The sequence below is a fragment of the Notolepis coatsorum genome, assembly GCF_963971535.1.
Source record: "Notolepis coatsorum genome assembly, chromosome: 3".
In the NCBI taxonomy this organism is placed as follows: Eukaryota; Metazoa; Chordata; class Actinopteri; order Aulopiformes; family Paralepididae; genus Notolepis; species Notolepis coatsorum.
In genome coordinates, this window is record NC_140167.1 from 56585280 (window position 1) to 56609597 (window position 24318).

Here is a 24318-nt window from a genome sequence, read left to right on the forward strand (position 1 = left end):
TAAAAGGATAAGGTAACACTTTATAATAACACTCCTTTAAGACCTTTATAAGGTATTTGTAGATAATGAACTAATCATGAACAAATCATTTATATACATTCGTAAATTATTAGTAAATCATGTATAACTATATTTGTATACCATTTACAAATTAGTTCTAACTCATTATCAACATTGTTTGTACTTGATTTGTTCATCATTAAATAATGTTGTTTAATGTGTAGTAACACATTTGTAGATGCTTTGAAAAATGGATATGAAAAAACTACTATACTCTACCTCCATTTATTTGTTCATGTTCAACAAATGATTTGTTAAGACATTCATAATATCGGCGCCTATACAGCCTGAAAATACAAATAATTATTACCCTTGTGTCTTCATCACATATACTGAGCACACATTAGGAACAAACACATGATTCAAATGTAACATTAGCGCCCACCACATCAAGTACGTCTACACAACATAAGAGTTGTAGGTCGGAAATGATGGAATAGATTTACCAACAAAAAAGGTGTTTAGCCTGCTCATACCTTAAAAGCGTGGGGCAGCACGAATAACTTGGCTCTGCTAATGTATCGTGCTTCCATTCAACAGACGGCAACACACGCAAAGGTCAAGTCTCACTTGCGTGATACTTCCTCCACATACTCTGTCAATACCTGGCCAGGGTACTCCTTGGTCCTAGTGCCCCCCACGTTGCACTATATGTTATGCACATGTATTTTATATGTTAATAAAATTGCATTTATCTATAGTCCTAATTCTGTCACTGTTTGATGTCACAAAGAAGGGTGTATCCGAAAGCTGTCTACAACAATTGTAACAGGTGAGGAAAAAGTAAACAAATAATTAACTGTATTAGACATTAATGAAGAATAGGCTTCACTTCAGATTAGGGCACACAATAGCATCTGCAAATGATTTATAGATGTTTTATGAATGTCTTAACAAATCATTTGTTAAACATGAAAAGACAAGTCTGGTAATTGCTTCTTGTGTATTCATAAAAGTCCACAAATAAACAAACCATTAGACATTTGTTAATGATGAATAGTAGGGATGTCCGATATTATCGGCCTACCGATATTATCGGCCGATATCGGCATTAAAATGTGATATCGGAAAATATCGGTATCGGTTTTAAAAAAAAACATTTCTATAACCTTTATTTACCCAGGCAAGCAAGTAAGAACAAATTCTGATTTTATTTATTGTCAAAAGTATGCATAATGTTGTGTTAATTCCACAACAAGAGATATGTAATGTTAACACTTTCAGTGCCACCAGGGGGCGCACGACTTAGTGCTTGAATGCCACCATCGGCGCCAATGTTAACGTTAATATCGCCTAATCTATGTTTTAAATTATGGCTATGTGTCTAATCTGCCTGTCGCTTATCAAAGAATAATTTTCCAGTCAGTGTTGTCAAGGCAGATTGGTTTTTTATCGCTTCATTTCCGTTTGAGAGTATTTTGAAAAGCGCCCGTTTTCAGGTGAAAAACAGCCCATTCTGTGATAATCGCCTTTTACTGGAATATTCCAGAACGTTGATATTTGTCTGCCTATTTATGAATTGTTTTCAAATAAACGCTAGATGATCAATAGTATACGTGCACGCATGCACGTTCGAGCCGCGCGCTGATAATAGCCGCTTTCATTTCCTCATGGATTTTACAGTGAAACCGATAAGAGCACATATCACAAAAAAGCTTATATCTCGTCGAAAACGAGTCTGATTATCCTAACACTGATAACATAGATTCCTTACCTGACATCAGATGGTATCCAAATGGTATATTCCAATTCCTGATCACCATTCGAAAAAATCGATAAGTGTATAGATCTAACGTGTATACAGTAGAACTCATGATCCGCGGGGCTCAGAGGATCCAGAATGAACTCTGGTAACCCCGGCTGCATCAGTGGACTGGAAAATGTGGACTGGAATATTTTTTTCCCCCATCCATTTTCATTGAGTCATTGAGTCCATTGAGTCATTGAGTCATTGAGTCCATTCCATTTACCATCTGGGAGACGATAGGGGGCGCTTTTTTCACATCTGATCACCGTAGGCTAGGGTAGGCTCGCGTGATGCAATATGATTTCAGATCGCTAAAAAATAATAATAATAATAATTCCGAGAAATCTCGTGGGTGGCTTTCAACGTAACTATCGTAAACACGAGATTAGCCGTGAATGGCTCTCAAAGTGTTAATTACCTGAAATTATTCCGTTTTGGGGGGGGGGGGGGGGGGGGGGGACCCTGCATATATCGGTGTCGGTTGATATCGGTATCGGAAATTAAGAGTTGGACAATATCGGTGTATCGGTAAAAAAGCCAATATCGAGCATCCCTAATGAATAGGCTTCACTTTAGATTAGGGCACACAATAGCATCTGCAAATGATTTATAGATGCTTTATGAATGTCTTAACAAATCATTTGTTGAACATGAACAAATAAATGGAGGTACAGTATAGTCGTTTTTTCATATCCATTTTTCAAAGCATCTACAAATGTGTGACTACACATTAAACAACATTATTTAATGATGAACAAATCAAGTACAAACAATGTTGATAATGAGTTATAAATAATGTAGAACTGATTTGTAAATGTTATACAAATATAGTTATAAATGATTTAATAATAATTTACGAATGTATATAAATGGTTTGTTCATGATTAGTTCATTATCTACAAATACCTTATAAAAGTCTTATAACTGAGTGTTATTATAAAGTGTTACCAAAGATAATGCCTAAAGAAAATCCCCTAAAATAATGAAAATACAAATATGACCACTTCAATCTGATTACCACAGTGCATTCTGTACTTGTGAGTGATCTTTATACTCCTCCTTGCAACACCACACGCAGGAGGAAGGTAACAGACATAGAAGTGGCAGCTACACTCACAGAGGTTCACAACACAGAAACACAAGCCCAATGAAAGCCACACAGGACAATATCTCAGTGGGTGTATTTTGTCAGCGAACAGTGTTGTGTTGTAGACTAGATTTCTGAATTATTGTTGGAAAGAAAGTCTTCTATTTCAGCACTAGTGCCTCCAGTCATCTAAAGAAAGGTCACAATTGACATATCTCAAACCCCACCCTCTTGTCTCGATCCTGTCTCTGAAGCAACAATTACGATTGGAGGATCGAGAAAAGAGGGCGGCGCTTGAGAGAGGTAAATTTCATATGTAGTTGACTCTGTCTGCCAATGTGCATGCACATGACTGCATGAGAAAAGGCGTGGTGCATGCCTTGTGCAGGAGCAGCGTGTTAGGATTCTGTGTCAGCGCGCACAGACACTTTAACAACATGTGATCCTCCTTATCTATGTACCCGTCTGTCTGGGGGCATCCTGTGGAAGATGATTCAGGAAGTGTTTTGGGGGAAGCCTACACACACCAATAGATCCAGCCCAATTAATCTACCAAACAGCGGAGCTCAAAAGGTCATAGGTCAGAGATGGGGGTGGAGCCAAGATATCACTGACCACTACAGTCTGCAGGATCGTGGTATGCAGCATAGGGGCAAGGGAATAGGGTGGAGGGTGAGGAGTGCACAGGAGTGAGTTATCCACACAAGTTACGCGAAGGGGGGCGGGCTCACGAGTTGTCGGAGGGGACGTGCTCCTCGAAGCCCTCGCTCTCCCTGACCAGCGCCCTCTCCAGGATGACGCGGCCCTCCTTGTACCTCTGGCTGTCCTCGGTGGCAAACTCATAGATCCAGCCCAGCTTGCTGTTGCAGTTCTTGCAGCTGACGTCTCTCACCATGTGCCTGCCGGTCAGCATCACTCTATCCTGCACCTCGCTGTACTGTAGGTTCACCACCTGACGTGTTGAGACACACACGGAACACCCAGCCACACAAACACACAACCACACACACACACACAACCACACACACACACAACCATACACACAACCACACACACCCAACCATACACACACACCCAACCGCACACACACACAACCATACACACACACCCAACCACACGTACACCCAACCACACAACCGCACACACACAACCATACACACACCGAACCGCACACACAACCATACAGACACACGCAAACAAGACATTTTCAAAGCAGGAAAAGAATTGTGGCCAGTTGTATGTAACGATTTGTTGACTCATAATGGCAATACTTGATACTGCTAAGATATGCATTTGTTTCTAGGAGGGCTGTCCTCCACTAAAGAAAATTATTAGTCGACTAATAATCATAAGACTTTGTCAACTAATCGATTAGTTGATTTAATCGACAAATCTGGGAACATGCAATTATGCGGGAGGACCTCTTTCAATCTAGTGTTTGCCAGAGACTTGCTTAGAATTCAATTTTTGAATTGAAAGGACCAAACCATCGATGTACTAACAGAATGAGAGGGAACAGCCCTGGTTATTTAGGAGTGAATGTCCCGGGCCGCTCGGCTAATGCCAGGCATACCTTGTTAAAGAGGAAAGCTCTGCCCGTGGCGCCGGTGAAGCGTGTGGAGATGAGCTCAGAGCGGTTGGTCAGGATGGTGTCACAGTTGGCGCAGGAGAAGAGGCGCGTTCCACCAATGTGGTCCAGAAAGATACGCCCCATTGTTCACTGAAGTCCCCCCGGGATCAACTGAGTCGGGGGAAAGAGACAGCACAAGGACACACTCTTGTTTGTGTAGTCTCTCTTCCAACATGGCTGCCAGTAACAAACATTTCAGGATTTCTATTTTTATTACAATATTAGAATGCTGCAATTGCCATTTGAATGTGTATTTTTTGTTATTATTAGTTATATATTTTTTATATTATTTCTTATAAATATTACTTAGCAAGGAAGCTATTATCTGTTGGTAATTCAAAATGTTTTTGGAACCTTTTCAGAAATATTCTGTCGCTATTCCGTTGCTAGGGAAACAGCTTTGGTCCCCTGTTTATTTCCTGTCAGCAACTGTATTATCAAACGTTACAGGAAGTACAAAAGGGGCCTATTTAGAAGTTAGAAAAAGTCTATTGGTAATGTGTTACAACAAAACAGCTTAAGTGGTTGGATTGCCCTCTAGTGGACAGAAAGTACATGACAACAACTGATAGTGTTTGCCTATGGTACATAGTAATAGGCTAAATTTGAGCATTGAATATAATTTGAATAAAGCATAGAAATTAAAATGAGATTATAAAAATAAGAAGTAACCATTGGTAACCACTTTCAAAAGAAAATGCCCAATTACTGTGCAGTGGTAGTAAAATAGGTAAAACACTGGAAAGGCATGATATTACTGTTCACACTGCGACTTGTTTACAAGATCCAGTAATAAGCAACAAATTCTTATATTTATGTATATTTCTCACATATCAACACATAGCAACCAATAGTTTTGCACATAGCAACCTTTGTCTCTTCCAACATGGATGACAATGGGCATTCTAAGTAGGGATGCACGATAATTATCGGGCCGATATCAGCAATTATGACGTCATCCCGATAAACCCGATAACGTTATTAATAGCTCCGATAATATAATATATTTTTTGGAAAAAAAAAATGCGGTGTGGGTGAATTGGAATGAAGTGCGTTTGTTTTGACTGTAGGCTCCTCCCGTTGTCAGTACTGTGCTACGACTGACAGCGTGTGGTTTAGGAACAGGGCGTTTTACACAAATCCAGCGGTCCCTTTCTTGGCCGTGACGTAGCCATGCAAGTTAACGTTAACAACAAAGATGGCTGCGTCGGTACTCGGAGTTTCAGAGGAAAAAGATCGCTTGCTATTTGTAATAAATGCAATTCAGAAGTTCCACAAGGAGGGAAAAGGGCAACAACTTGCAATACATCCAGCCTGACGGGTCATCTGCGGCATCACCACCGCCACGACGGTGTGTTATTGTGTTAACTTAGAAGCCCACAACAGCTAGCCCCTTTCGTGGCTGTGATGCAACCCTTGGTTGAATACGCAGTCACTTATTGCTCCGTAGTAGCCAGGTTAATTTGCACCACCAAGGACTGCTTAAAAGCTAGCGGCTTTCAAACTTCTTTCATTTAGCAAACGACTCGTCAATAGGTACAAGCGTGCCCCCAACACCGTGGCGGTGGTGATGCCGCAGGTGACCCGTTGTTGTGGTGGTGATGTGAGGTGGTGATGTGTCCACTCAAAGCCTCTTTTTCAAGGCTCCGCTTTGAAAAAAGAAGAACAAAAAGCTTCGAGCGTCTTAGGTTGGATGCACCACAAGCTGTTGACGGATTGTGAATTTTCATTTGGAAAAATAAATATGGTCACTTTATCAGTCAAAACTGTTGTCTTGGCTTTTGTTTCTGTTGTCTGGTTAGGTCACATTTAAGTTGGTGTTAAGTTATTGTCCTGGGAAGTCTTTGTAACTGCAGCTGTGTCATAGTGTAATTCCAGTTAAGCTGCAGTGTGATGTCATAGTAGAACCGGTTAGAACAGGCTAGAACGTTCTGGAACATTGTGAGGTCATAGCGGTGATGTCATAGTAGACCCTGCCCAAGGGTATAAATAGAGAGCCACTACAAACTCTCTTTATGTATTATTATTGTATTGTGATATGTTTTGTTTCATGTTGAAAAAAAATATGTTTTGATCAAAAAAAATATATACATTAAAAAAAGTTTTATAATACAATAAATATCGGTTATCGATATCGGTCATCGGCTTGAGGAGCATAAAGTTATCGGTATCGGTGTCAAAAAAGCAATATCGTGCATCCCTAATTCTAAGCAGAGTGAAAGCCTTCGTAGGAAAATCAAATACATGCAGTAGGCCTCTCTATAAGGTATTAAGTGTATTAGCTACCATTTTCACGCCATTAAATCCACAAAGCACACTTTTTTAGAACACTCAGTTTAATTAAGAATACATATATATTTCTTCCTATTGTTGTAGGACAGTTCAATCAATATTTGTCAACAGGATTGACTACGTCACCAAAGCTAGACATTTAATTGTACAATTTTATACATTGATGTCATAAAGATATAAAATCTGGAACTGCTCCACAGTCAATGATGAGGTGTGTTTGTACTATTTTATCCTCAAGTGAGACTTATACTGTGGTAGTGTTATCACTTTCCAAATGTCTCTCGCTCTCTTGCATGGAACAGTTCCTGATTTTACATGTTAATGTCATGTCACATTCAAGTTACCTGGTTTTATTTTTTTGATTTGCCTGTCCTAATCCATTATAGTATTATTTTATTAGAGTATATTGCCAAATGAAATCCAAACTGTATTTGGTCATCTAATGAGTTTAACTTTTAGATAGGAATTAGGTGATTTATAACGTTCATATTTCATATCAAATTTAGAACCCATCATAACTCAAAACAATATTTACCAACATTTGTACATGTAAACAAAGCCTTAAACTTTAAAGCTATTGGGTCGATGTTCTGGTGTAGCTGTCATACTGACCCATGTAATTTTTTTTATTCCATTTTGATTTTGACAGTTTTTTTCTTAGGCTTGCCATGATAATCTGACTAACGTGTGAGCAATTTGAAGGAAGAAAGAAAATAGACCATGGGAATGATGACGCTATAACCGGAAAACCAACTACATGTTTACTTTATTTTCATATTATTTAAGCCGACGTGTGTAGCTCTGTTCGAACTGCTGCAATCCAAACATCGTTACTGCCTGCCAGCCATCGTCAGCCAGTCTAGTTTGCTAAGAGAGCTAACAAGCTAACGTCAGAACAAGAAGACAACAAGAAAGCGACATCCTATAACGTTAGGTTATGTCATAACAACGGTTTCCTACCTTTTAAAATGATTTCTTTATGTCAAACAATTCCCTCACCCGTGTTGACGTCACCGATATTCTACTTATATTTGAGCTGCAAAACTGTTGTCTGTGTGCTCGTCGTCGTCGTGGCTTTGTTGTCCTTTTTCAGCTGTTCCTGTTGGTCCCGCACGCAGCAGTCAGTATCAACATCCGGCCATGACGTAGGGCTCGTCGCCGTTCCAGGTGGTGTCAGTAAACGGAGATAAAACTGGGAACGAGGTTAGCAAAGAAGAGAACAAAATTATGAAAAAACACAAGACAAGAGCAATGATAAAACAATGCTCTGTAACTGCGTAAGTAATGCAATTGGTGAAATAATGGGAATTGCATACAGTTGTTGATTGATTGATTGATTGAAAACTTTATTAACAGATTGCAGAATGGGTACAATACAGTACAGCTCAATACACACAATTGTTAAGGGGATGCAGACCAGAGAAAGACTTTCGTCTTGTTTACATCAGGGTCCCCCATTTTCAATTCATCAGGACATATATGACATACATGACATACAGATAGACAGTACTGCTACATCTATACATTTATGACATACCAGATTTGCAAATACAGTACTGTTAGTGATACAAAAAGAGTCCAGAAAAGAGAGTATATACATTTGACGTAGAAACTGTACATTGGAGGAGGTTGGGTAGGTGGGGTGGGGTTGGGTGGGTGGGTGGGGGGACTGTACATTGGAGGTGGTTGGGTGGGTGGGGGGGTTGGGTAGGAGGGGTGGGTGGGGAACACTGTACAACTGTACAAGCAAAACTGTACATTGGAATATTGACAAAACCATTCTTGGTCATTTACTGTACATTGGAGGGGGTTGGGTTAGAACATTTACAGGGGCCAGTTTCGAATTGCAGTCTCCCGTAGGTGTTCTTTGAGAGTGGTTTTGAAAGTGGGTAGTGATTCACATTCCTTTACAGCTTTGGGTAGGGCGTTCCACATTGATGTGGCATAATTGCTAAACGTGTTTAGTCCCTTGTTTGAGCCGAATCTGGGTTTAACATGATTTGTGGAGCTCCCTCTGGTGTTGTGATCGTGGTATTCACTGACCTTTGGGAAGTATTTTGACATGTACATGGGTATCTTGGTCGTGTAGTGTATCTTGTAGACCAGGCCCATTGCAAGTTGCTGTACTCTGTCGTCTACTCTAAGCCATCCTAGGTTGTCAAAGTGGGCAGGGGTGAGGTGGGTTCTAGGAGTAAGGTCAAGCAGACCAGTTTGTTTTGAGATGTTTGTATCAACCTTCTCATATATTATGGAATATGCACCATATTATATGGTGATGTACTACTGAGTTTGAGTCCTCTCTGCATGAGTGAAAGGAATTGGCCTTTAATGGCCTAAACCTTGCTTGAGGAGAGGCGAGGTGCTAACATTTGTTTCTGTGAGCAGATTCAGATCCTTTATTCACCATATTGTACAGGTACAAATGGAACGTGATTTGACATTTCAGTGCATGTGTAACAGAGGTACCGCAGTCTATCCACAGTCACGTGGTACAAGTAGTTCGGTGGCTGTGGATGTTAAGCGGTACTGCAAGTAAACTCACTCCCCAGAGGCATCCAAACTGAGCGCTTAGGGGGGATATCCTTTCTTGGCGCAGCGGTTTGTGATGTTGGCCCCGGTGCGGGAGACCGGGGTTCAACTCCCACTCAGGGCAATCCCTTAACAGGGGTCGAATCGGAATTTGAAACACAACGCAGAGCAATACGAGACCGGTTACAGTGGTGCCTATAGACCCGGATGCCCTGGGTGGAGTGAGTTTAGGGGGGTGAGTGTAACGGAGGTACCGCAGTCTATCCACAGTCACGTGGTACAAGTAGTTCGGTGGCTGTGGATGTTAAGCGGTACTGCAAGTAAACTCACTCCCCAGAGGCATCCAAACTGAGCGCTTAGGGGGGATATCCTTTCTTGGCGCAGCGGTTTGTGATGTCGGCCCCGGTGCGGGAGACCGGGGTTCAACTCCCACTCAGGGCAATCCCTTAACAGGGGTCGAATCGGAATTTGAAACACAACGCAGAGCAATACGAGACCGGTTACAGTGGTGCCTATAGACCCGGATGCCCTGGGTGGAGTGAGTTTAGGGGGGTGAGTGTAACGGAGGTACCGCAGTCTATCCACAGTCACGTGGTACAAGTAGTTTGGTGGCTGTGGATGTTAAGCGGTACTGCAAGTAAACTCACTCCCCAGAGGCATCCAAACTGAGTGCTTAGGGGGGATATCCTTTCTTGGTGCAGCGGTTTGTGATGTCGGCCCCGGTGCGGGAGACCGGGGTTCAACTCCCACTCAGGGCAATCCCTTAACAGGGGTCGAATCGGAATTTGAAACACAACGCAGAGCAATACGAGACCGGTTACAGTGGTGCCTATAGACGAGGATGCCCTGGGTGGAGTGAGTTTAGGGGGGTGAGTGTAACAGAGGTACCGCAGTCTATCCACAGTCACGTGGTACAAGTAGTTCGGTGGCTGTGGATGTTAAGCGGTACTGCAAGTAAACTCACTCCCCAGAGGCATCCAAACTGAGCACTTAGGGGGGATATCCTTTCTTGGCGCAGCGGTTTGTGATGTCAGCCCCGGTGCGGGAGATCGGGGTTCAACTCCCACTCAGGGCAATCCCTTAACAGGGGTCGAATCGGAATTTGAAACACAACGCAGAGCAATACGAGACCGGTTACAGTGGTGCCGTGACCCGGATGCCCTGGGTGGAGTGAGTTTAGGGGGGTGAGTGTAACAGAGGTACCGCAGTCTATCCACAGTCACGTGGTACAAGTAGTTCGGTGGCTGTGGATGTTAAGCGGTACTGCAAGTAAACTCACTCCCCAGAGGCATCCAAACTGAGCGCTTAGGGGGGATATCCTTTCTTGGCGCAGCGGTTTGTGATGTCAGCCCCGGTGCGGGAGACCGGGGTTCAACTCCCACTCAGGGCAATCCCTTAACAGGGGTCGAATTGGAATTTGAAACACAACGCAGAGCAATACGACACCGGTTACACATGATTGATTTTTTCACAAATAGGAACAACATAATAATAATAATGATAAAATAAATAAGTGCAAAACAGGACAGAACATGTGAGACACCAATAAGACAGTAAAGTGCAGTGGTAGGGGACATGGATACAGTGCAGCACAGTTCAAGTCCAGAGGTCCAGCCCTAGCAGCTTGCCATAGAGGGGGGAGGGGGGGGGGAGCAGGGGGACACCTGACTCATTTACCAGGCGAGCTGCTGAGGGGAAGAAGCTGAGTCTATGGCGGGACTTTAATGTCTTGGACAGCCGTAGCCGCCTGCCGTGGGGGAGCATAATGAAGAGGCCGTGACCCGGGTGGGCGGGGTCTGCCATGATCTTCCTCACTCTCCTCAAGGCCCTGGTGGCATGTAGGGACTCGAGGGAGGGAAGGGGGCAGCCGATCACCCTCTCCGCTGATCGTAGATTTGGGGATGACTTGGGTCTAATTGCAAACTACAAGGCTGATTTGGATGAAACATCATCACACATAGGCTGACAGCTGGTAAATGACCTGAATTCCACAATATTTTTAAAATCGACCATTGACACGTATTTTATTTGAATTAATTTCCATAATTGCCCATGTCCATTGAAATAGATGTTCAGTATAACATAACATTTTTACTAACTTGGGAATGAAAATTTTACAACTATTTTAATAACTCGTAAAAATGTGACAAATATGATATAGACTAACAACAAGTCACCATTTAGGAACAACAAGTATGAGAAGTATTAGCAATTAGGGGTTTGTGTCTTGCTCAAGGACACTTTGACACACTGCAGTGCCCAGGAGGAGCGGGAATCGAACCAGGAACCCTAGGAACATCAACTGACATGAAGTATGAGAAGTACTAGCAATTAGGGGGGTTAAGTGTCTTGCTCAAGGATACTTCAACACGCTGCTCGGGAGGATCGGGAATCGAACCAGGAACCTTCCGATTACCAGGCGACCGCTCTACCTCCTGAGCCACTGTCACCTAGTAATCAGAAGGTTCCTGGTTTGATTCCCACTCCTCCCGGCCAGTGTGTCGAAGTGTCCTTGATAGGGGTGTAACGATGCATCGATTAATCGAAATGCATCGATTCTAATGTGATGATTCAACTGCATCGATTTGAAAATGTTAGAATCGATTATAATCGAAATTAATCTGAAAAAAAAGAAATATATATATATTTTTATTTTTATGTTTTTTCTTTTTGTGTGTATTGTTTTTTTTGTATTGACCTATAGTCCATTCATACTGAGTGAATCAGTTCCCTCAGCCACATTTGTGTATTCAAAATTGTTTGGGGAATTAACTGATTAACTGATTCGAAAATTAATCGAATCGAATCGAATCGTGGTCAAATGAAGAGATTTCATGATGCATTGAATTGTTGCCTGAATAATCGTAATCGAAATGAATCATTGAGGTCACATCGTTACACCCCTAGTCCTTGAGTAAGACACTTAACCCCTAATTGCTCCCGATGAGCAGGTTGACAGCACCTTGCATGGTCGCCTCCGCTGTCGGTGTGTAAATGGGTGAGTGAATGGGTGAATGTGAGGAACAAGATTGTAAAGCACTTTGGATAAAAGCACTATATAAATGCACCATTTTCCATTTACTAAGTAGAATACATGAGCTACAGAAGAGCGTGTGGAATTATTTTACCAAAGGTAAGGGGGAAAACCACAACTGAACAAATTGTCCTTTGTCTTGAGGGTATTCTCCACCCTGTTGAGATGCTCCAACAGCTGAGCAGAAGAAGCGGCACGTGGTGTAGTGGTTAACACTGTCGCCTCACAGCAAGAAGGTCCAGGGTTCGATTCCCGCTTGGGGACCAGGTTTCCATGATGCCAGTTACCCAGGTGGGGTATCTCCCAGGCCTTTCTGTGTGGAGTTTGCATGTTCTCCCCATGCTCGCAAGGGTTTCCCCCCCCGATAAGATAAACCCAATGGAAAAACATGCACAACAATAGATTGCTAATGCTGTGGCGTCCTTGACCAAGACGAAGACGGACAGGAGCACTTGGATTGGTCCCCTGGCGCGGCTCACGTTGACACCTGTCTGCTCCCGGGGGGAAGGACGACGGGATGGGTTAATTGCAGAGATGACTCGCATGCATGCATCGCATGCGTGCCGATTGATGACCTCTGAGCAGGTCCTAAATTATTATTAATTATTATTATTAGATATTGAGCCTTGACTTAAGTTAATTCTGACAACTTCTCTGTCTGAGTGTAGGCTGAGGCTCCCATACAGTTATCCACTGATACCACGTAGCTAAGTTGATCTGATAGACAGGTGAGAAATATGTATACTCTCTCGATAATATGATATAACAATGTGCGTATATCATCTCAAATCTTCACCCTCACTGGATAAATACCAATTTGCCAGATCACAGAGGACGCCATCTCCTCAGCGCTACATTACGCCCTCTCCCACCTGGATGAGAGCAACACCCATGTGATAATGCTGTTCATAGACTTCAGCTCAGCATTCAACCATCATCCCCTCCAAACTCATCTCCAAACTTGGTGACCTCATGGAAACCAAGGACCTCAACATTAACCCCTCTGTCTGCAACTGGATACTATACTTCCTAATCAACTAGACTTCCCACGATGGTCGTTCCAGAAAGGCTGTCATTGCATCCTTTTCTGATTCCAAGGGTCAGATGGATATCTACACATAGGCCAATCTTAGGACAAGCTCATAAAACCTTTGCCTATCTAATCATATCTCATCATGTACAAAACCAATCACAAGTCCATCAGTGCACATGTCACGAAACAGCCTTCGAGCCAGTGAGCTACAGTGCAGTGACAAATAAATGGCTCGACACTCCACCTACAATTTTATGTGTTTACCAGAAACTCGATGAAATAAAAAGTCTTTATTGCTGGCTGTTATCATTGTGCAAGGAGTCTTATTATGCAACACAAGTAAAGCATAATAAACAGGGAAGTAGTTATACTTACTTACCATCACAGGTTAAGTGGTATAGAATGTCTTTTGATTGTGTATTCAGGCCGGGGAGTAGAGCTTATTCTGAGATCCAATGTATCGTTGAAAATAAGGAGTAGTATTTTATTTTAACACTGGTGCCAGTGCTTTTTGGATAAATTGAAATTACTCCCGATTTGCTAGTATAACCGTGGTCACTAGGTACTAGCAGGCACTTTGTGCAGGACACCTTTCCTCCAACAGCCTTGAACTTCCAACCCTCCACTCACCACCACCATGTGACCACATGGACCAAATACCACGGCCTTATCCATTCCGCCACCTAAAAAGGATCCAATTTGTATGAAGTGGGGGTATTTATTTTAGGAGTGAGTTTACACCAAGGGGCTACCATTGGCTTCAACCTCATTACTCTAGTCAGCATTGTGCAGTAATTAAAGTGTTTCGTACCTTGTGGTACGTGGGGCTGATGTGCACTGTGACCTGTTGTCATGTAGAGAGGGCAGGCTGACTCTAGTGGAATGTCTTCATGCTTTTTAGAATAGGTCCATGAATTAGTGGGATCATCGAGCTATTAGAGTTTATTAGTTTTATTTAAATGTAGGGGTGAATTCCCTTTAAACCACATGTGTGGTTGAGTCTACGTGGTCCTCACTTCAAATCATCAAAATCTTAGTTAGTATTGATGCATAATCTGTGACACTACTTTTCAGGGCTGCAATATTGTGACAATATACACATGTCTGAATTTATGGACACATAAATTGTTTGTTTTACCCTTTCCGACCAAGTAAGCTTTAATTCATTGAAGTGTTGCTAATATTTATGAACCAGAAAATATATCACTCTGGTTACTATCATTGTGTACACAAAGTCTGTCTCTTTGTATCTCCACCAGGCGGTAAACCTGGGAGGATTATGCATTTGGTTTTGTCTGTGAGTCTGTCAATCTGTACGTGATTCAATCTGTCTGCAGCTAATCTTGCAAACTACAGGGCTAATTTGGATGCAACGTTGCCCATAGGCTAGGGCAGGCCAAGGACCTGGCTTCTGGAATATTTTTCAGATTGTATTTAAAAAAAAATTTTATTGATCTTTTTCCCCCCTCCTTTTTCCTCCGATTTTCTCCCATCCCAATGTTAGTCGTTATGCCAATTCCCAATCCCCTTCCTGGTCGCTGCGCACTTACCCCCCACAGTCGGTCTGGGAGAGTGGAGGCTATCACGTGCTTCCTCCGACACACGTCTAGCCAATCAACCGCTTCTTTTCACCTGGCAGCGCGGACTCTCACTGAGAGCGTGTAACGTGTGGAAGGATCACACTACCGCCCTTAGATCCTATCCGCGCTTAGCAGGCGCCGCGACCGAACTGTAGGAGTCGCTGTTTACAACGACCCGGACCCACCTCACCAGCTTCTCCCACCCTCTAATACTGCCAATTGTATTAGTGTGAATGGCCAGCCAAGCTGGTGACAACCCCGGAGCTGTGAGCTGGATTCGAACAGGCGAATCCAGCGTCTCCGGGGTTGGTGACGAACGCAATCTCCGCTATGCCACCTGACCGCCCTGATTGTATTTTATTTTAATGAATTTCCATCATTGTCCATTGAAATACATATTCAATAGTAAGTTACACCTTTTGCAAGAGGGTGATACTTTAATTATCAAATTTTTTTTTTAATTTTTCCAGGGGGCAATGGCCTCTGAAACAACTATTTTTTTACATTAGTTTTCCAACAATGAACAGAATTCTGATTTTAACAGCATTTTTTATGAAGAAAGAGAATGTTCATCGGCTCTTCTTTAGAAGTATAGAGTGTTCATTGTTTTTTTTTGGATTGGGAATAAAAGGGATGAAAAAATTAAAATACATTTCCATAATAGAACATATAGAATGCAGTGGAATAAAAATAAAAGATAAAATAAAAGATAAAAGTAGAAAATCATAAGTAATATTAAATTAAGTAAAATACAAATAAATAAAACAAAACGAAGTGGGCATGCTAGCGTCCGTACAGATGTGAGGCTCTCATCTCCTGTTTCACAACTGTAAGTGTATAGTTCTTAGGTTTTCACACAATAAGTACATTTCTCTTCTTATCCTTCTAACCTTTCAGCTAAAGTCTGACCTTTCATGTTTGACATATTCTGTCTATTTCGTCCAGATCTGGTAGAATTTTTCCAGTTGGATTCTAATTGAGAATGAAATTTTTTCCATTACATATATCATGAATTACATCTATCCAGTCTTCAATTGTGGGTATCTCTGGTTTTAACCATCTTCTCATGATAGCTTTCTTACTTGCTATCAAAAGCATCTTGATCAATTTCTTATCATTGAAATCCCATTTTTCGAAGTTTCAAGTTTCAAGTTTCAAGTTTCTTTAATAGTTGTCATACAGAAGTACAGAATACTTTCATACAAAATGCTTCTTACTGTTACGCTCCAGAGACTGTGCTAGACAAGATAGTATCAAATAACATAGTATAGCATGTAGTTTAGAAGAAGAAAATGAGGTCACAGTGTTCGGTATAGACATATGTACAATGTTCTGAGTTACCATATAATATACAATACTATGCAGTGTACTAATGTACAGTACTATATAGTGCAAAGCAGAAATGGGATGAGGTACAATTTAGGTACAATTTACAGTAAGGTGTACGAGTTGTAGTGCAATCCTTCATCAATAAATATAAAGTGTGGGGAGTGGGTGCTACAGTGTGTTTGTTTAAAGTGGGTGTGTGCTATAAAGTGTGTGGAGTGGGTGCTGCTACAGTGTGTTTGTTTAAAGTGAGTGTGTGCGTGTGGATGTGTGTGCTATGTGCGTTTGGTGGTTGTTGTTGTGTAGGGGAGGATCTATGGTGGTTGTTGTTGTGTAGTGTTCATTCATTGTTCGTTTAGCAGCCTGATGGCCTGGGGATAGAAGCTTCTTCTGAGTCTTTCTGTGCTCGCCTTGAGACTCCGGTATCGCTTGCCTGACCGCAGCAGTTCAAAGAGGCAGTTGTTCGGGTGACTGGAGTCTTTAATGATTCTCTTAGCCTTGCCCTTGCAACGCAAAGGAGATGTTCCCTAGGTACAAGGTGTCAAAATCAAAGGGGATGTCAATCTAAAAAATGGCTTTTAGGTTCCTGTGTATCTCTAGCCAGTATGGTGCCAAAGTCTGGCATTCCCAAAATATATGTAAATAGTTAGCTTCTATCGATCCACAGGATCTCCAGCAACCCGCCCCGATTCCCTGGAGTGATAAAGAACCTTACTAGGTTTTTCCAACCGAATTCTCTCCAGTTATTGGAGCATGTTGTATCCCATTGTTGTATACATAAACGATCCCATGCATCATCTGAGATTGACATATTACATTCCTTCTTCCATTTCTCCTTTATATATATTGTGTTGGTTGAATTCAATTTGGCCTGACAGAGTCCACCATATATTCGAGAGACGACCTTCTTACACTTTGATGATCTGCACGCTGATGTAAACACATCCATAATTACTGATTCTCCCATATCTAATTCTCCATCTAGATTTTGATTAAAATAGTGTCGTACCTGCAGGTATCTAAAGAAATCATTTTGTTCTAATCCGTGTAATCTCTAGAGATTCAAAGCTCTGGAAACCCCCTTTGAGAACGAATGAGGAGTAGTTTGTGAGACCTTTCCTTATCCATCCTTTAAATCTCGCATCTGTTCTGTTGGGAGGGAGTCTGAATCATATGCACACCATCTCAGCTTTCTGAGGGGACCCCTCACTCCACACGTCCTTATCGTGTCTTGCCAGATTCTCAGAGCTACATTAATCCAGGGGTTGTTTTTCTTTATCATATTGCTGTCTGCCACTATAGCTGGTAGTGGAACCCCTTCCGTTATTTCACATTCAAATTTCTTTCCATCTTGCTGAAAACAATGGAGCACACCAGCATACTATTGGCCTCAGTTGGGCTGCATAAAAATAGTCCCGTAGGCATGGTAGATTTATTCTCCCCTTTTCTTTTCTTATCTGTAGTGTTTTATATCTGATTCTGGGTTTTTTCCCTTGCCATAGGTATCTTGATATTAATCGATCCCACTCTATAAATTGTTTCGTGGGTATCTCCACTGGGTGGGTTCGGAACAAGTATAACAATCTCGATAGTATATTCATCTTAATTTAGTCCACCCTGGAGCTTAGACTCAGGAAGGAGATCAGGCTCCATCTTAATATATCTGACTTTAATCTGTTATTCAAGGGAACGTAATTGAGGTCAAATAACCTCGAGACATCTCTTGGCAGGTTCACCCCCAGGTAATTTAATGAGTCTACTTCCCATTTCAATTTCTATTTCTCTCTAATATTGTTGGGGGGGTTGTAGTTAAACGTAAGTATTTGGGTCTTCTGGATATTTAATGTGTAGCCTGAGAGTGTCCCATATTCTTCTAGCAAGTTAAATAGTTTTGGAATTGTCTGAGTGGGTTGGATCAGGTATACCATGACATCATCTGCGAAAAGACTGAGTTTATGTTCTCCGTCTGCCATGCCCACTCCCTTTATGTCTGCATTTTGTCTTATCCATTGACACAGGGGTTCTATAAAAATTGCGAACAGTCCTGGAGAAGCCGGACAACCCTGTCTGGTCCTGCGTTCTAGGATGAAGGACTCTGATAGATTAATTAATTAATTTTGATCCTTGCGGATGCTTGTCATATAATGCCTGAAAGGTTGATATTATAGATTCATGGAAGCCAACCTTCTCTAGTACCTTATATAACAATGACCACCTTACCGAATCGAATGCTTTCTCTGCGTCCAAACTTATTAATGCTGCCTCTATCCCATTTTGGGTGATATGTCTAATAATGTGTAGTGATCTTCTGATGCTGTCTTGTGTCTGCCTCTGTCTAATGAAACCTGTCTGATCCAGATGTATGAGGTCTGGTAGAATCTTATCTATTCTTTGTGATATTATTGATGTAAACAATTTATATTCCAAGTTTAACACGCTTACTGGACGGTAACTACCGCAGTCTAGTTTGTCTTTCCCTTCCTTTGGGATGACTGAAATGATTGCTTCTCTCCATGAGGGGTGGACTTCCTTCTTCTCCAAAACCCAATTGAATGCCTTCAGTAGTGTTGGGGTCAATTGTTCTTTAAATGTTTTATACCATTCGGCTGTATATCCATCTGTGCCTGGGGCTTTATTTGCTTTTATTCTAGAGATTGCGGCGTGTAGTCCCCTCTATTGTTATTTCGGTTATCAAGTCATTATTTTGATCTGCTGTTATTTTGGGTATAACTCCAGAGTGGAGAGGAATGTCTCAATCTCAAATTCGTTATCTAACTCTGGTTGAGCGTACAGTGTCTTATAGACATTTTTGAAGTTCTGTTGGATTTGATCTAGTCTGCATTCAATTGCTCCCGTTGTGGGATTCCTTATTTTATATATTGCATTATCTGTGATGCTTGTTGTTAACTTAATCTATATGATAGTAGTTTCATTGATTTCCCCCCCACCTCGTTTTGTAAATAGTAGCTTCTTTTGTATTTCCAGATTGCCTATTTCAATCCCTTATCTAAATTGTGGCTATGTTGTCTTTGCAGGTGTTTTAATTTGGTCTCCAGATCATGTAGTCTCTGTCCTCTAAGTTTTCTTAAGAATGACGTAATGGCGATGATTTTACCTCTTAGTACTGCTTTAAGCGCGTCCCAGAGCATAGTTGGTGCTACTTCATCATTATCGTTTAGTTCTATGTTTCAATTTCTGTCTTCAGGGAATTTCTAGTGCCCGGGTTATTCAGGATATCTGAGTTCAATCTCCACAGTGTTGACCTTGGTTTTCTATTAAGGTGTACCGACATATAGATAGGACTGTGATCAGAGAGAGCGATTGGGCCTATGTCACATTTACTTATTCTGTGTAGGTCTTTTTTTAAAGTAAAGAAAGAATCTATTCTCACGTATACTGCGTGTGGGGCAGAATAATGTGTGTAGTCCCTACTGGTTGGGAATAGTTCTCTCCAAACATCTATTATTCCTAATTCTTTCATCAATGCTTTTAGTTTCCTTGCCGTGGATCTTGACTCTGTGTTACCGCTGGAGGCATCCAATCTTGGGTTCAAGCGTATATTAAAATCCCCCCCGCATATCAGTATTCCCTGGGTCTTTGTGGCCATTAGGTCGAGTATCTGTTTGTAAAACATGCAGTCACTCCCTGGGGGAGCGTATACATTTAATAAACTTACTAGGGTGCCGTCTATTTTGCCTATTATCACTATAAATCTGCCTTCTTTATCCTTATGTTCTAATATGTGTTCGTATGTCACAGCCTTTGAAATTAAAATGACTACCCCCTTCTATGTCCCTTGCCGTATGAGTATTATTCTTAATCTTATCTCTACTTATTCTTCTACTATGATCCTGTTTATTTCTTTTGTACCCAATTATGTATTTACTTCCTTACCCTTATTCCAATCATTATCATAGCTAGAATAACATTTATACTATAATTTTCATATAATTTCAAATCGTATAATTTTCGTGTCATGTCATATCATTTTCATTATGTTAATAGGCTGACCACCTCTCTTTGGCTTACTGATTCTTCTGCTCTGATTCATCGTTTGCAGGTGTGACCCTTTTGTAGCTTTGCAATTTATTTTTGTAACTTGCTTCGTTTCTGGATGTTGGGCCACTTCCTCTTGTTCGCCTTCCCGTTGTCTGCCATGTCGTCTGCTTCAGCTGTTCCAACAGTGTCTCCGGTGCCTTGAAAAATATCAGTTTATGGTAGATTTAGAACAGATAAAAAATATGCGATTAATCACGAGTTAACTATGGACAATCATGCGATTAATCAGATTAAATATTTTAATCGATTGACAGCATTAAAGAGGTTAAACGGTTTATTTAACCCAATAGTGTCATAGTGTGTAATAGTGTAATCATTAGTAATAGTGTGTAATAGTGTGTAATATTATTATAATAATAATGTAATAGTGTACTTGAGTGCTAGTGTAATAGTGTAATAGTGTGTAGTGCAATAGTGTAATAGGAATAATGCGGGGAGATCTGCTTTCATTGGTCTATGTTTCCCCCGCCCCCTACACTTACTGTACATGTAGGCTACTCGAAAATAAATGGATGGCTGCTACCTGGTGGAGATTTGCGCACTACAGAGTGCACACTTCCAGTTTTTCTAATGGAACAGCTCCACATGACATTGTTTTGAGTTTTGATTTCATTTTGTCTAGATTTTGAAGATTGTTATTCATGTACTGGTACACAAATCCTGGCTAAACTATCCAGCAATCATATAGGAGCAACATATGAATTGGTCTTCAAGGGTGATTTGTTTATTTATTTCACTAATTGCAATCGCTATATCAAAAAGGCAACTTATTCCTGGTTCTCTAGGAATACATTTTTACAAGGTTTATATTTGATCATATTGTGTCTTCTAATTCTGTAATCCATATGATGTGTATGAAAGTCAAAATAAGAAAATGATAAATTGACAAAACTGAGGTTATTTTACATAGAACTCCATGAAGCCATAAACATGGCTCCACCTCCACATACTTCCATCAAGGTCTGTTGCAAGACCTGTGGGTACTTCTGTAGTCTGGAGGACGATGCGAGCGACACAGCTAATCACCAACAGATCAATACGTTGACAATGAGACAGGTGTGGGAGTAGATAGGTGTGATAGTGATCTTGTTGACTGATAGACTGATAGACTGATAAACTGATAAGGCTGTAGAATAAAACAGAGTCAGTGAAAGCATATAGTCTCAGTCTGGTGAGGCTCTAGCACAAACCCTCAAGTCACATCATGACTACATCTGGATTAACTATTCTGGTTGCATCCCTTCTGGGAGTATTCTGTGCTCAGCCTACAGGTAAGGTAGAATCTATTACACTCCAACATTTGTAGGGACATGTAGATTGAATGTAAAAGCCTCACTCAGACACTGGGCATGTTTTTTTTTCTCAAAATAGCTATCAAACTATAGACAATCTTTTTTGAGGGTTGTTGTAACAGAATGATACCATTCTACACAAATTAGTAACCTGCATGTTGCTTTTTTTTTGTATTTAATTTTTTTATTATTTTTTAAACAAACACATAAACAAACATGACAACACACTATAAGATATACAAGCATTAGTTGACAGTGCACATCCAATGAAATCACATTTTAGTTAATTGTCTTATACAGGATATACCCTTAATACCTGTTATCTAAAAACCTACACACATATGCTCTAGCTCGTACCCCCCCCCCTCCCGGACCCCCCATTGGATAATCCATCCATTATCCCTCGCTCCTAACCAGACACTACCATTATATGCTAGCTTTTATTTTCTCCACCACTTCTAACCACAATGTCATTTTGGATTCATTGAGACCCAAAATTCTTGCTGTAGATATTTCTTGATAGATCACATCGAGATATGTAATAATCCAGACCTTTCGACAAATTTTTTCCGGTTGGAACCATCGTGATGCTATCAGCTTTTTAGCCACTGTGATACCCGATAAAACCAATCTCTTTAGCTGTGGATGTACTGCACACTCAAAAACATCATTCAGCAGTAATACAGAGGGGTGTACAGGTATATTCCAAGTTAAGAGATTTGATAATTGCTGGGTCACCTCTTTCCAGAATATCTTAACTGGTGGGCAGTCCCAGTACATGTGCATAAATGTCCCCTCGTCCCCATTTGTACATAAGGAGCATTTGGAGTCTTGTATAAGACCCATTTTTTTTTCAGTCTTATAGGAGTCAAGTATGTCCTGTGAATATAGTTAAGATTGATTTGTTGATGGTCCGGGTTCCTTGATGTGAGTCGAACATTTGCCCAGGCTTCTTGCCAATCAAAATCACTTTCCAGGTCTGGTATATCCCTCCTCCAGACGGAGTCTAGGTGGAGGGTTTCATACGAGGACGTTAGTAATTGATGATAAAAATCTGAAACAAAACCTCTCGATGTCTCTCTTTCATAGAAGAATTTGTGGTATCTGTGGTGTTCAATTGGTATCTTTAATGGAACACCTTGAGTCTTCAAACATAACAATAACTGTATGTAAAAAAGATGTGTGGACTTGGTGAGATTACATTTTTTGCGTATTTCTTCATAACTACAAAAACCCTGTTTGTTAAAAACATCCCCTAATGAGTGTATGCCTTGCTTTTCCCATATAGGGAATCTTATAGGTCGTTTTCCAATCAAGAGTGCATTGTTATTGAATAAGGGAGTATGATTATGCCATTTATGTGGGTTAGGATATTTTTTTTGTGTTTCACGCCATATCCGGATCGCATGAGTAATTATGGGGCCAAATTTCCGTTCGCAATGCTTAATTGATAGTTTAGTGTATGCTATGTCCTTCAGTCTATGTGGGGCTACTATATTTTCTTCTAATTTTCTCCAGGATACTAATGCTTGGGGATCAAACCATGTTGTCAATGGTCTTAAAGTGTACGCCTTAAAATAGTGGAAAAAATCTGGAAATGCCATACCACCGTCTGCTTTATTTCTCTGTGCGGTGGATCTTTTTATACGTGGTGGTTTGTTATTCCAAATAAATTTGTATTTGGAGGAGTGTAATTTTTTCCAGTAACCCTCTGGAGGGGGTAACTGCATGTTGCTTTTTGTGTGTGTTTCCAGAGTTTGACTGTTCTCAAGGTGTATCTGTATGTTACGGTTAATGTGTCACTTATTTAACAAGTACATGGAGGACATTTCACATAATTAGTTATATATCACAGTACATGGCTCCACCTCCACATAACAAACAGACCTTTGTTAAAAATGTTTAATAAAGAAACACATTTTCTTAAAAACAGTGAACAGTGTCTGACATTGTTCTGATCAAAGTACTTGCAGAATTTCAAGGGTGACTATGTCAATTAACTTTTTGATAGATCACTACTCAGATATCAGGTGCCAGTAAACACTACCGTGTGCTCACTGTGTTCAAAGAGAACATTCAAAGAGACATCATCTTCAGTGGAATCCCATGTGCATAGAAAAACAATAATGTCTCATCCTACTTTTGTACTTGTGTACTTTGTGTTTATGTGTGTGTGTGTGTGTGTGTGTGTGTGTGTGTGTGTGTGTGTGTGTGTGTGTGTGTGTGTGTGTGTGTGCACTCATTTAGGTAATTGTGTGTATAGGTAAGAAAAGGTCAGCAACAGACTGAAAGGCTCCTGTTCAATAATTGTATTGTTCAAGTTCCTTTTATTCAAGTTCCTTTTATTGCCACACACGCATGCCGCGTGAATACTTTTGGCAGCCCACTTGTCCTTCCGCATTGCTCTGATTGGCCGAGCGAGCGCATGCGCATGAGCCGCGACGGGCTCCTCAGCCAGGCAGGAATACTATGCTCTGCTTAACCCAATTTATACAAATGGAAGTATTGATTACACCGTAACCAATCATTAAAAAAACATACCGTTAACTGGAATATGTTGTTTCTTTACACATATGTTGGATTATGTAATTGGTTTGTCATGACAAACCAATAAAATATTGCGCGACTCGGGCATCGCTGAGCTCATCA

General features: G+C 40.9%; 1 protein-coding gene across 2 annotated transcripts; it reads right to left on the minus strand.

Annotated features, from left to right (window-relative positions):
• Nucleotides 1–247: 247 nt before the first annotated feature.
• LOC311225223 (protein yippee-like 5) lies at nucleotides 248–7915 on the minus strand. 2 transcript variants are annotated; one of them, XM_084310434.1, is made up of 3 exons: nucleotides 7777–7915; nucleotides 4468–4635; nucleotides 248–3846 (listed from the first exon to the last, which is right to left on the minus strand). In XM_084310434.1, the coding sequence occupies exons 2-3, from the start codon at nucleotides 4606–4608 to the stop codon at nucleotides 3622–3624; spliced, it is 366 nt and encodes a 121-aa protein (XP_084166560.1). In that variant the 5' UTR covers nucleotides 4609–4635; nucleotides 7777–7915; the 3' UTR covers nucleotides 248–3621. The 2 variants fall into 2 exon arrangements, with proteins under 2 accessions (XP_084166560.1, XP_084166561.1); XM_084310435.1 differs by having other exon boundaries at nucleotides 7816–7898.
• Between the last annotated feature and the right edge of the window lie 16403 nt (nucleotides 7916–24318).